Here is a 14,732-nt window from a genome sequence, read left to right on the forward strand (position 1 = left end):
TTAAAACTTCTAAATTCATCATGCAAAAGACTGCAGAAGAATCTTTCTTTTTCTACTGTTGTCTGCAAATGATGTCTCTTTATCGTTCTTTTCAGTGAACATGATTTGTTTTCTTTATCCTGAATGCTTATCAGTTCAGGGTTTTGCGCAAAGTAATTGCCCAATGAATGCTGGCTCTTACAATTAAAACTTATATTGTATCTTACAATTAAAACTAAGGGCAATTATTTGTTTTTATAAATATAAATATTTTATGATACCTTTGTACCTCTGCATATGCCCATCTGTCCAGCCGAATAGTTATTGGATGCCTGCTCTCTGCAAGGACTGTTAAAACCTTTACAAGGACTGTGAGGCAGGTAATATTATTTATTCTCACTAAGAGATCAGGAGACTGATTATTGGAAAGATTAAGTAACTTGGTTAATGGTGAGCTGAAAACAAATGTCAGTGTATACGATCATTTCTTTTTTCCTAAAGCACTAAGATTCTTTGTAAGAATTTCTTTTGAAAACATGTTTTAAAAAAGTTTTGTTTGTCTTTTTCTTAAATAACAGGAATATTAATTTTTCACTCTTAATATATTCAGTATTAAGATTCTCTCGCCTGTAGTTTCTCAATAGTTTCCTTGATGATAAGGAAAATATTTAAGGATTTACGATGTCGAATTGTCAGTAATTGGTGTAGGAACATCACAGTATTATTTAAAGAATCTTAGAATTATTCATATATGTAATCCCCCCCCCAAATTGAGATCTTTTGGACAGTTATGAATAATTTTTGTCAACTAGAGTGTGAACTTGTGTTCTCGATCAAACAGTCTTAACATAATCACATAAATAGTATTTGGGTTTCAGTTTTTAAAATTAGTTTTTATAAATTGAGTTAAATTTTACAAGTGTTTAGTAACATCACTGTGTTAGGAAACAGTTGTACTCCTGGGACCTGTAAGTAGCCCCCATGTATTGAGCACCTGCCATGTCCAGGCACTGTATGAAGCTTGTCACATAAGTATTCGCATTGAATCCTGAGACTGAAAAATACAGGGTATTCACCCCATTTTAACAGGAGGAAATCTTAGCTTCCATGACTCACGCAGTCTTCCTTTTCATTTTCCTTCACTGTTTCTCCTCTAACCAGCCTTTAAATGTTGCTGTGCAAGGTTCAGAATATATCACTCTGTATTCTCTTTACGGTGATCTCATCCCCTTTTATAGCATCGGTTGCAGAGTTGACAAACTGAAATGCCTTAGGGACCAAGAAAATCACACCCATGAGTGAACAGGATGAAATATGGATTATCATTCCTGTGGCAGAATGGAAAGCGAACCACTTACACACCAGCAGCAGCACTGGTCTAAGCTACCACACGTGTAGTTTTCGAAACCCATGAGAAAGTGTGAGTCCTTCGATAGCTCAGTGGTAGAGTGGAGGACTGCCAAACCCATGAGAAAAAAAGAGAAAGGTAGATTTTGTTCATAGTTTTAGACCCAAGTTTAAGCCCCTGATATTTAGGCTGTTGACTCCCAAGTTTATATCTTACAGTTCAGACTTCCATTCTGAGCTCCGGACTTGGGTATCTGTTTAGTATCTCCATTTGGATGTCCTTCAGCCATCTCAACACTTAATAAGTTTAAAACTAAATGTATTCTCTCCTCCCTCCTTCCCAAACTTGGCCCTCCTCCAGTGTTTCATCTCACAGTGAATGACATCATTTGCACAAGACAAAAAACTGAGCATCCTCTGCTCACTCATCTCTTCACTTCACTAATTACCTCTAATATTCTCTTTTCTTTAATATGCCATTGCCACCACTGTCCGTCTGAGTCACCACCACCTCTCTCACCTGGGTGATTGTGGTGGCTTCATCTCTTTCAACTCTTGCCCTTCTCTAGCCCATTTTCTTGATAACAGCCAAAGTAATTTTATTTTATTCTTTTTTTTTTAAGTTTTATTTATTTAAAATCTCTACCCCCCACGTGGGGCTTGAATTCAAGACCCTGAGATCAAGGATCGTATGCTCTTCTGACTGAGCCAGCTAGGCGCCCCCAAAGTAATTTTAATTTTTTTATTTTCATTTTTTCAAAGTAATTTTAATTTAATTTTTTTTAAAGATTTTATTTATTTATTTGACAGAGACACAGCGAGAGCAGGAACACAAGCAGGGGGAGTGGGAGAGGGAGAAGCAGGCTTACCGTGGAACAGGGAGCCCGATGCGGGGCTCGATCCCAGGACCCTGGGATCATGACCTGAGCCAAAGGCAGATGCTTAATGACTGAGCCACCCAGGCGCACCTCAAAGTAATTTTTAAAAGGCAGATCTAGTATAACATTACCCTGCTTCAGAGCCTTTCCTTAAAGATTTTAGATTTTATTCCTAAGAATTAACATGGCCTAAAAGACCAGAAAAATCTGAACCCTTCTTATCTCAATCAGTCCAGGCAGAAAGTTACCCACACTGACCTCCTTTTGCTGTCTGGGGCGCGGTCCAGTGCTTGCTGTTTCTGGCCCTTCCCATTATTTGTTTCCATTGCTTGCAGCACACCCCTTATACGACACACACGTGCATTCAGGCACGTTGTTTGTCAGGCCATTTCCTACTCAGTCTTAAAAGCTGAGCTTAAATGTTGGGTCTTAGGAAAGTGGTCCCTGACTGCCTAGATAAGGACATAACACAGCAGCAGTTAAATACACCTGTGCTTACTTGTTAGTGCTTGTCTTCTATAGGGTGCAGGCTCCATGTGGGGAGGGGCGGTGACTGATTTGGTCTCTTGTTCTCCGGCAGCCAGTACAGTACCTCGAGGTGGTAGTCAGTATCTGTAGAGTCACAAGATGAGTATATGAGCAAATGCTCAGTATTTACTTCAGACTTTTTTTGAAATGACAGGGAAGTTTCCCTCGATGCTAATAATGTATAAAAGACTTTCATCAGGGAGTTCATTCAGAATGCCATCAACGTTTAAAGAATGCTTAGTGCAATGCATTTGCAGTTATGGAAAATGTTAACTAACTTCCTAAAGACTGAATTAGAATTAACCTGTTTCTAGCTCCTTTCTGACCTGTGGTGAGAGTACGTGCCTTTATGTACCGTTATGTCATTTTTCAGAGCCAATAAGCCCATCCTTAGGACAAACCTGTCATACTTAACTTAGCTCATTTTTCATTTAGAAATATAACTGTTCTTTTAACTTGTTCTTGGTATACAGAGTGGGCTGTCTTGGAATTGAAATACTAAAAATTTATAGGTGTCTTGCATTAGCCTTTGGGAAGGCCCACTTTGACCTCACTTTAAATAGCAGCTGAGGCGGCTCCAGCTAAGTGTCCTCTCTTGGGGAGTGATCAGTCCTACACAGCCTCCATGTCTTTTTAAAAATGTTTACTTTTTAGAGTGGGTAGTATTATGAAGAAATTTTAGTGCCTGTTATACATATTTAAATGTAAATAATAAGTAGAACCTCATCTGTATCTTTTTTTAAGCTGGAGACTGCTCTGGTTGGGGTTCTGATACTGGCTCCTGTTTGGTTCCCGCTGTTTTCCTAACCGTGCTGCACACCCTCTGTTCAGGCTCCGGCTTCACCTCTGATTTCCACCCCAGCCTCCACTTTCATGCCGGTGTTCTGTTTCTGACGAGAACTTGGTCCACAGCATCAGTCTAGGCATGGCCACGCTTCTGCTTTCAACACGAGCCTGTGCCAAAAACAGTGTGGGGAATCCAGAGAGCTGGAAGGATAGAGGATGTAAATTTAAAATTACTTGTGTGTATTCCCACATGTGTGTAGCTGTTTACCCTACAAACTAAAATTAGTTTTTAAACTTTAAGCTGAAACTGTTTTTTGAAAGGATTTAAATAGTTGATATTTATGTAAATATCTGTAAATTTTGCTTTTAGTTCTAATGGTTTTACACTTTTTTTTTAAAGGTGGTTTGTCCTGATTGTAGTGATGAAATTGCTGTGAAAAAAGACAATATTCTTGTTCGATCTTTCAAAGATGGCAAATTGTAAGTATGATTCACTAGGGATGAAAAGTATGCTGTTTTTCCATGTTAGGATGATAAATGATAAATTAGTTATTTCTGATGACTTATGCTTTTACTTTTCATCATACAGAATGTTTTAAACAAAGTATGATCTTTTTCACATTATCATTTAAGTGGTCTTATAGTCTGCTTTCCTTGTTCATTTTGGGTTTTTTTCCCTAGACTCTCAGTATTACTTCGTTTGTCAGTATTTGCCTGTATAGTAGCTGGTGATTTGTTGAGGCAAATTTAGATATATCTACTATAGTACTTGATTGCTGCATTTATGGATGTGTTTCTTTTTCTGGAAGGTTTAATTGGGCTCTAATAGTTTAGTTCTGTCTAATGCTTATGCTGATGCGTGTTGTATAACATTTGACTTCCGCAGTTGTAAGGGTTAAAATGGATTTCTATAAATGTATGTTAAGTGTTCAAGTGATTTTTCCTATAGAACTTTTTTGGAACTGAGTTAAGGATTTCTATGGGGTTTTTTTTGTTTTGTTTTGCTTTTTAGAATTGTGCGACTAGAAAAGTCATATATTTTATACTTTGCCTTATTCCGTGTCTATACCTTAAAATGATCATCATGTTTTAAGATTGGTGTTTGGGTTTTCAGGTTCTGAAAAGTGATTTTTAAAAACAATCTGTGAAATCCACTTTAACAAAACTGACATAATCAGAAATTTGAACACTGAAATTGAATACTGGTTTGATGATAGTAAGAAATCACTGTTAATTTTTAAATGTGTAGTAATGGTATTTATTATGATTTTTAAAAAGACTTCTTTCAAACCTTCATAATGAAGTATATTAAAAATCAAATTATATAGTATCTGGGATTTGCTGTAAAATAATCCATGTGGGGTGGAAGGAAGTGTAGGGATATAAATGAAACAGTGACTATGAGTTCATGATTATTGTAGTTGGGTAATGGGTATGTGGTGGTTCATTGCCCTCTTCTATTTCCTTTTGTATGTATTTGAAATTTTTAAAATAAAAAGTTAAAAAAATAGGCAGGTTGAAAAATGTATTTGGAATAGTTTTCAGGCTTTTATTGATTGATGTAAGCCAAACGCAGAAGAGCTGAATGATGTAGAACAATGATTTATTATTGTAAAATAGGAGGTATATGTGATATATATGATAGAAACTCTCCCAGTTGCTTGCATCTTATCCCCTCCCTATGGTTGTAGAGTTCCATGAAGGATCTTAAATTATATATTAGAAGTTTGCTTGTGAGCCTAGAATCCAGTTTAGAAACAGTTATTAGAAGAACATTTATATTGTAAACAAGCAACATTTTCTTCCAATCTTAAATTTAGTAATCTCTTGTGATTATCCCAAGACAATGGCAAATTCTTACTATTTGACTTCTTTTTTATTGGATTGATCCTGCTATCCAAATATTTTCATTTTATTATTATTTTGGATAGCAGGATCAATATTTTCCTTATTGCATTTAGCCAGGGACTCTTTGATATTTGAGAATACCTCATAAAACATCTCTCAAGGAGGGGTCGTTCTGTAGATGATTACATATTTTAATATCCTGCCTAGCATTTCATTTGGGAATTGCAACACTGTGCAGTCACTTTCATTGTAAATGTTAATGTTTCCATATTTTCAGTATCTTTCTGTGGTGTGTAATTGGACTCTTAATCTCTGTTGTGTTTTTGTGGCTTTTTTTTTCTTTAAAAATAAAAAAAAAATAATGTAGTACTTCAGTGCCAAGAAAGGATGTCCATGAAATTACTAGTGACACTGCACCAAAGCCTGATGCTATATTAAAACAAGGTAAGGATAATCTTGGAATAATTTATGGTTAATTTAAAAACTGCTGAAGTGTTTTTGAAGATCAAACTTTCTTTTGCTCTTTAAAAAAATACATATTTTTGAAGTTCTGTCTTTGAAGTTCCATTTGGTTCTGTGTGAATTACACTTTTGTAAATCTGTGTGTCTTTTGCTATTGTAGGGCTGCTTTTTCTTTTTTTAGCTTACAATCAGGGGCAATAATCTAAGAGTGGGAAGGAACTAGATCATCAGCCAATTATTGTGGACTTGCTTTGCCTAGTAAATAAAATATTTAGTTCCTGAGGATGGTAGAAACAGGAATCAAAAGTAATTTTGATTTGGCATTTCTCATAGTGTAACAGTAGTTATATTTTATTGAGGAATATGCCATAATTGCCTTTCTTACTTAATTTTTGGCATTGTAGACACCTTTCTTATTGCCCAGGTTCATCAAATCTGATAATATGCTATGTAGACTAGTTAAAAATCACCAAGAATTTGTGGCTTAGAGTTCATGTCTATGTATTGTAAAACAAAAATAATTGTGTCTCGCTAATTTGGGTTTAAGCTAATTATTAATATAATTTTAATTCATGTTTTATTAGGAATGAAGATAACATATCTGTAGTACATTTTCAGCTATTGTGTGTTCAATACAGTGGCTCTGTGCTTGGTATACAATGCTGTTTAATCATCATTTGTTGGACCAATGATCAGAAATTTACCTGTCTTAAAGTTGTTTATCCTAGACGTGTTTAATTTTTGTTTAAAAGAAGAAAACTGCTCTTTTCGTTTGTATTTGTTTGAACCTAAGTCACCTTCTAGTAGCAGTAGTTTGCCATCTATAAATTGGGTCCCAGTGCTTTGGACTGCTGGGTTTTAAATGAGTCGCTACAGAACAGTGCCTGGCATACAGCAAACACTTGATAAATGTCTGTGGTATTAGCACAGCAGTTAATTTTTTATCTTGTTTAATGTTATTAGACAAATCAGTTGTCTTAATTTTTCCAGTTCACATAGTTTTTGGTCCTCTCTGCAGCCTTTGATCAGGCCCTTGAGTTTCATAAAAGTAGAACTATCCCTGCTAACTGGAAGACTGAGCTGAAGGAAGATAGTTCTAGCAGTGAGGCGGAGGAAGAGGAGGAGGAGGAAGATGACGAGAAGGAAAAGGAGGATAACAGCAGTGAGGAGGAGGTAAGGACAGACGGCTGCTGGCTTCTGAAATTCAGAGTGACGGTTGGGTTTCCTCTGTGACTTAGGATTTGGCAGAAAGTCATCAATCGCTTTTTAGTATTTTTTAGTGTTTTTAGCATTAGAAGTAGTTCATAATAAAGATATGCTTGTGCTATCCATCATAACCGAGTAGTTTGCTTGCTTATTTAAAATAGAAATATGGTCTTGCAAAATTAAAAGTATGAAGTATAGTTATTTCAGTAACCTCAGAAATGTTTCTTAATCTTGCCGTGCTTTTGGTTTATCAGATAACAAGGGAAATACCCACCTAATATAGCAAACTGCTGCTTTCAGCACTGCTTTCATCAGAGTGATGCTTTTCATCATTGTGTGGCCAGCCGTCACTTCCTACAGTGTTTTCATCTGGATATTTTATTGAAATACCTAGAGAAGTATAAAACATATCTTCTCTCTAGTATTATTAAAAGAATAATCAGCAAAAGAGGATTAATATCTCTTTGATTCAGAGAATCTTAAATAACTGTATCTAATACAAATGGGTGGATAGTTCTAATTAGATCATAAATAAAGCATCTGTGAATTTATATGGATCAAGGAGATAAAGTTTTAGATTTCACTGTAAATGGTACTTTAGGTCTAGCAATGATAAGTACCAAAAAAAGCCGTCCATGATATTACTAGTGACATTGCACCACTGTACTTGTTAATGGTACTTCCTAAAAGTTATTGGTGAATGGTGCAGGTAGTGAAGGCTGTATATTTGACCATCAAGCAAATTGGACTGAATGTTTTCAGGAAGCTAGTAAGTTAATGTCAATATGTAATATTTTAGATAAGTTATTAAATTCTGCCATCTAACTGTAATGAACAACTGTTGATGAAATACGATTGCTTTAGAGTTTATGTTTTATGACATAGTGCTTTATGATGACAGTGTATAGTGTAAAAGTTTCTCAGCTTTAGTCTTCCCCACTGCTTTCTCTTTAAAATGCCAAAATGAACAAGCAATCCTTTGCTTAAAACCTCCCCAATAGCTTCTCAATCACCCTAAAAGTCAAGCTTCACTTCTAGACCCTCCTTTACAGTCCAGCCCCACCTTCGTTTCCCTTCTCTTGGCATCCCTTGCCACTTTGAACTTGATGCTGCAGCCATATTAAATTGCATACCTTGTTTCTACTCAACCTGTACACATACCAGTACCTCTTCCTACAGTGCCCTTCACTGTTCTCCCCGACTTAGCCTGGAAAACTCCTGTTCAGTTTTCAGAACCCTACTAACATGTCGCCTCTGTAGAGGGAAGCCATCTGTGAAGTATCACCTCCTTCACCCAAGGAAAGTCAATCACTCCATTTGCTAATCTAACCTGATATCGTTCCTTGTGCATGTTTTGTTATTTATCCTGCCTCCCCCCCCACACACTTACTGTGTTTTCTCCCCTGTAAGCTCCTCAAGGGTAAAGGACCCTGCTTTACTAGATCGTGTCTGTCAGAAGCTATAACATGTATATAAATGAGGGTCAATGAACATTAGTTACTAAAATTTTTGTTGCTTAGATTTGTGTTCTATAAATGTTTTTGTAAAAGCAAATCTGGTTTCTAGTTCAGACATTTTCTTAAGTTAAATACAAACCTCACTGAAAGATTTTTGTGACAGGAATACATTTGGCAGTTTATGAAAGTCAAGTATTGATTGTATCAGGGGGCGTTTAAGATAATATCTTAGATTTATATCTGATTACTTTACCAAAGCCTAGCTTCTGTGGACCATGTTTAAATTGAGAAGTGCAGTTTTTTTTTATAAACAAATTAATAATTGTCATTTATTCTTCTCTGCTCAACCAGCAGACCTAAAGGTTTATCAACATGGATTTTGTTTCTGGTTTTTAACTTGCCTTCCTTTCCTCTGCTAGCTTTTGAAATAAAGGGGTAGATGTCAAAACAGTGGCATTAGACAGATGATTTTTAAAATTAAAATGATAGAGTTATTTAGACTGTCATTTGAAAAGTATGCTCTTAAGTTTTACCATCAGAGATACATTTGTTTCAGCCAGAGTAACTGTAAGATGTGGATTTTGTATCACTTTCTCTGCAGTTACTCCTGATCACGTTCTCTAATGGCAGGCTCCATTGCTTATTTTTCTTTTATTTGATTCAGCACCTAGTATAGTGCCTACACTTAACTGGTGCTCATTAAGTGGTTTGTTGAATGGATGATAGTCACTGAATTGATGAGTTCCTCCATCTCACCTACTACCCTGCTCCTTGCAGGTCGCTTCAGGACCAGCTCCCTACTGCCACAGCCCCTGGCCACAGCAGCAAGAAGCTAGTCCCTCCCTTGTTAATTGATAAATCAGGGAACTATTTTATTACTTGAAGATTTCCCTAAGTCTGAATCTTCAGGTATTGCAGATCAAGTTTGTTCCCCACTTTACTGATTTTCTAAGCTTGAGGTGCTGTACAGTGGGGCTGTATATAATGAAGGATGCTTGCAGTTAGAGCTAAGGGGACCCACACCTATATAGTTCTGGAGGAGCAACAGGAGAGTCAGTTTTGATGTTAAACTCTGACCCAATTTAATATAAGTGAAAGTAGGTCTTCTTGAGCCTGTGGCCCTGATTTAAAGAACAGATATCTGATATGGTAAAAAGCTCATGAGCCATCTTGCTAATAAGTCTTATTTCTTATATGAGAATTTACATTTGGAATTGTCACTATTGAGATACCTTTTAGGACATGTTCCTTTGGAAAGCATAAAATGTCTAGACTTGCCTGGTTTTAAACAGCTTAGTGTTAAGAAATAATTTTTACTTGGTAAAACAAGCCTTTGAAATATTTTAGTGAATATTAGTCTCTGCTGTTGGTAGGAAATCTTATATTATTAAAGTGCTTCTTTGAGGAAAATAATGCTCTGTTCTTCTGTGACCAAAATTAGGAAGAAATAGAACCATTTCCAGAAGAAAGGGAGAACTTTCTTCAGCAGTTATACAAATTTATGGAGGATAGAGGTGAGTTTGTTTTTTTTTATTCATGATTAGTGTTATAATGTATCATATAGATAATTAATACTTTAAGAATTCTGTTCATTAAGCTTCATGTCATGTAGTAATCATGGCTCTCTTCTTGATTGCCAGCGTCACCAGCACCTAGCATCGTATCTGTCATATAGTAAATGGAATGAGGACTTTGACAGTATTTTGATGGATATTATGGCCATGGACCCATATGGCCTGATTTCTGTCCTGGTCTGGCTACCCATCCATGGGTCCCCAAAGAACGCTTAATACTAGGGAGCAGTAGCAGAATGAGAATCATAGTACCATTTTATTTGCACCTACATAGGTGCTTCTGTGTTATAAGCCTCCCTCTCCAGAATCACTGTTTGATATACCTAGGATGTGTCTGTGCGTGTGTGTGTTTGTGTATGTGTACATGTGAATGAGAGAGAGAGGGAGGGAGGGAGACATCATACTCTAAGATGCCATAAGTCTTCTTGTGACCCAGCCACACAGAACTAAGCAGAGAATTAAACCATCCAAAGAGAGTTAGATGTAGAGAAAGGTGACAGAGTCTCAAGGTAAGCCTTGGCTTAGCTGTTCGAATCTGCCTAATGTTTTTAAAGAAATGCAAAGATTGAGGGAAAGGGATATGGGTGCTAACCTTTAATTTACGGTAGTGACCTAGTCCTCTAATAACTATGGCCCCGTTACTCTGTTGCTTATCTGCTCTTCAGAGTATAGTGTCTCCTTTCCTGGGAAGATGCTAGAAAGGGAGTGGGGAGAGGCAGAAAGCTTTTTAGCTTGAGGAGAAGGACAAAATGAATGAATAATATTTGGAAGTACCACCGTACCCTGGGAAATAATTTTCTTTGTGGGATGGGAATTAATATTTTTTAAAATCCTCATTTATATTGCCGATTAAGTAGAAGGTGGCTTGGTTTGTCTTTTGCTCTCATAAGTGATAGTGGCTACTGTAATGTAGGTGTCTTCTTATTGTTTGATATGAAATGTCTTTGCTTTCTGTATTATTTCTTTGTGTGAAAGGAGGCTTGGCCTAAGAAGGTAAGCAATTTCTTAGGCTTTTATATAAGATAAATAAAAAAGAAGAAAATTTAAAAAGCTAATATTAGAAAGAGTGACAGAATATGACCATGCCAGTCATAGGTTGTTTTGAGGAAAAGGGCCACAGTTGCATCTCCATCCCATTATTTCCTCTACCACTTTCTAGTGGTTTGGTAGTTTTAGTGTCCTTGCCTTGCATGGTCCACATTAGAAAGAAACAAAACTAGGGGTGCGTGGGTGGCTCAGTCGATTGAGTTTCTGACTCTTGGTTTTGGCTCAGGTCATGATCTCATGAGTCGTGAAATGCAGCCCCATGTTGGGCTCTGTGCTCAGCGGGGAGTGTGCTTGGGATTCTCTCTCTCCCTCTGCCCCTGACAACCCCCTGCCTCCCGCCCCGCACACTCTCTCAAATAAATACCTTTAGAAAGAAACAAAACCATATAGTTTTACCCTGGAATCATTGTTTAGACTAGTTGCCAGTTAATAACATACAAAGAAAGTATCATGAAAATCACTCTCATTGTGAAGCAGTTGCCCGTTAATTATCTTAGCCCTTTCTTCAGTTCTACTAAACCTTGTTTCCTTGATTTAAAAAAATTTTGTCCTGTTGGTATTTTATTTTGGTTTATCGGCTCTTAGCTCTTTTGCTCATTAGGGAAATGAAAATGGAATGAAATCATATAAGGTTTCGAAAATCGGGTAGGAGAAATTTTTAAAAATGAAATGGGCTTAAGTAGTAGACATCGTGTTTTTGATTAACAAGGGATTTGTTTTCTCATATATATACACTTTACACTATATATAGTCAGATATTCAGTGGTGATACCTGAATCTTTTGTAATTTTAAATAAAAAATGTAGCATGGTTATAATATATTTTGTATTTTCTTTAATAGGCACACCTATTAACAAACGGCCCGTACTTGGATATCGAAATTTGAATCTCTTTAAGTTATTCAGACTTGTACACAAGCTTGGAGGATTTGATAATGTAAGTATTACAGTTAGAAATGAAACATGTTTTTCATACATGTTTTCTTATCTAAAAATTACCTAGAATTGTATACTAATGAAAACTTAAGAATAGAAGGAAAAGAAAATGGAAAGCACAAGTTAGAAACAGGTAGCTTCCTTAGACCAAATTTAAATTCAATTAAAGATTTTTTCAAATGAACTTTCTGATTTACTGTTAAGTTTGTCAGACTTTCATAAACCACCTGTGTATGTCTGAGTCACAGCACAACCATATTGGTAGAAGTTCCTTCTCTTTCTTTTCCACTAGACTGAGGGTTAATCTTTATATCCTTTATCTCTCCCATTGTGTCTGACACACACACACACACACACACACACACACACACACACACGTGTACGTACCCATATGTGTATGTAGAAACATGCAGAAAAATCATCGTTGAACTGAAGAAATTAACTTAAGGTCGCCATGATGTATGGTGTCCATTCAATTAAGATTATTCTGGGGGGAAAATGTATTCTGTAGATAAAATGTTTTACTAAGATCCTTAGAACTGCTTTGATTTATTAAGCTTACAGATTTTATGGGAACTAATACATTACTTAAAGAATTTTATCTGTGTCTCTTCATTACAAATTTTGATTTAGAAACCTGAATATTTTCTTAGGCACTACGCTAGAGCTAATTTAAAAATCAAATGGCCTAATATTTCAACATTTGTAATTCTGAGATTTGTTAGAATACTAAAATTTACTTTAAAATATTGTTGTATACCAAATTTTTTATTTAGAATTTATTAAGCTAGTTATTTTTCATTCCTTTGAGACCAGAACCAACACATATAAACATATATATGCTGCATTAATCAAAATTTTATTATATTCCCACCTTTTACTTTGGGAGTTTTCATTTTACTTTGTTAGATTGAAAGTGGAGCTGTTTGGAAACAAGTCTACCAAGATCTTGGAATCCCCGTCTTAAATTCAGCTGCAGGATACAACGTTAAATGTGCTTATAAAAAGTAAGTCAGTGTACTTGATATACCTACGTTCATTACTTTATCTGGAAAGCAGGTTAGAATTTACTGTATAACTGAGGCTAATTATTTCTTCTAAGAAGAAATCAGAAATTTTTACTAGACTAATCACTCTATAATAGCATTTTCTACAGTGTATTCTACGAATACTAGATCAAGGAGATATTCTATGAAGAAAGTTTTTGTGGCCAAGTAAATTTGGAAAGTACTATGTAGAGGTTAAAATGCCAAAGTGTTAAAAAGTCAAGGGTTGAATCCTGGTTCTGCCAGTTATTAGCTTTTGTGCCTCCAGGACCATTTCTTTATTCTCCTAAGCTTCAGTTTCCTCGTTTGTAAGATGGGATGTTAGTCCTTGCCTCGTTGGATTACTCTGATGATTCAATGAGATTTCATGTGAATGAAGAGGCCTAGTGCATGGCATGTAAGAAGTGCTCAACAGATTGATACTATACTAATACCTTTAATAACTACTGTTGTTACATTACTCTATTTAACATTCTGACTATCTTTTCACTTTTAGTGTAGTTTTTTTTTAAAGATTTATTTATTTGAGGGGCGCCTAGGTGGCTCAGTCATTAAGCGTCTGCCTTCAGCTCGGGTCGTGGTCCGGGGTCCTGGGGTGGAGTCCCACATCGGGCTCCCTGCTCAGCGGGAAGCCTGCTTCTCCCTCTCCCTCTGCCCCTGCTTGTGTTCCCTCTCTTGCTGTGTCTCTGTCAAATAAGTAAATAAAGTCTTTAAAAAAAAAAAAGATTTATTTGAGAGAGAGGCAGGGGGCTGGGCAGAGGGAGAGGAACAGAGAGTCTTAGGAAGACTGTGCTGAGCATGGAGCCCAACACAGTGCTTGATCTCAGGACCCTGAGAACAAGACCTGTGCCAAAACCGAGTCAGATGCTCAACTGACGGCACTACCCAGGCGCCCCTAGTGTAGTTTTTTTAATGACTTTTTTTCTTCGAAAAATGTTTCTATTTGGGTTAAAGAGATTGGGAAGAACTGAACTAGAATAAACGAGAGTATCTGAGAACTTAAAAGAACTCATTTTAAAAACCGTAACTCTACAGCAATATTTTGAAATGTTTTCCAAATGTAATTTCTCTTCATGTTTCCAGATACTTATATGGTTTTGAGGAGTACTGTAGGTCGGCCAATATTGAATTTCAGATGGCATTGCCAGAGAAAGTTGTTAACAAGCCATGTAAAGAGTGTGAAAATGTAAAAGAAATAAAAGTTAAGGAAGAAATTGAACCAGAAATCAAAGAAATAAAGATTGAAGAGGAGGAGAACATAATACCAAAAGAAGAAAAACCTACTGATGATGATACTGATAGAAAGGAAAATATTAAACCCTCTCTGGTAAATCAGATACTGTTAATAGTGTTATGCCTTCTTTGGTACATTTTCTACCTAGTCTGTAAAGTTTTCATAGCTAATTTATCATAAAATCTTATACTTTATTTTTTGTGCGTTTTCTTCATTAAGTGCTATTTTTGTATTTAAAATTAGTTGTTAGCTATTTTTTCTTAGTGTTTTAGGAATGGCAGGAGTTTCTTAAAATAACTACTACCTTTCTCAATATTAGTATTGGTTGGCACTTCCTTTTGCTAACAATTAGATCATGAAATTAGTTGACGATGTATACTTTTGTTGGTTTAGTTCCTCTGATCT

The 14,732-nt window shown here is 36.1% G+C and overlaps 1 protein-coding gene across 5 annotated transcripts in view; it reads left to right on the forward strand.

Moving 5' to 3' along the window:
* The window catches only part of ARID4B (AT-rich interaction domain 4B), a 139,297-nt gene that overhangs the window by 80,309 nt on the left and 44,256 nt on the right, over positions 1 to 14,732 (forward strand). For all 5 annotated transcript variants that reach the window (XR_003519195.1, XM_027590010.1, XM_027590024.1 and 2 more), the window contains exons 9-15: positions 3,919 to 3,998; positions 5,734 to 5,810; positions 6,847 to 7,001; positions 9,933 to 10,005; positions 11,954 to 12,048; positions 12,957 to 13,054; positions 14,177 to 14,420. Coding sequence is in view for 4 of the 5 variants with exons in the window: in XM_027590010.1 (XP_027445811.1) it covers positions 3,919 to 3,998; positions 5,734 to 5,810; positions 6,847 to 7,001; positions 9,933 to 10,005; positions 11,954 to 12,048; positions 12,957 to 13,054; positions 14,177 to 14,420 (822 nt within the window). In the remaining variant the exon portion in view is untranslated. The remainder of the gene's footprint in view (positions 1 to 3,918; positions 3,999 to 5,733; positions 5,811 to 6,846; positions 7,002 to 9,932; positions 10,006 to 11,953; positions 12,049 to 12,956; positions 13,055 to 14,176; positions 14,421 to 14,732) is intronic.

Source organism: Zalophus californianus, chromosome 15 (assembly GCF_009762305.2).
Source record: "Zalophus californianus isolate mZalCal1 chromosome 15, mZalCal1.pri.v2, whole genome shotgun sequence".
Lineage (NCBI taxonomy): Eukaryota > Metazoa > Chordata > Mammalia > Carnivora > Otariidae > Zalophus > Zalophus californianus.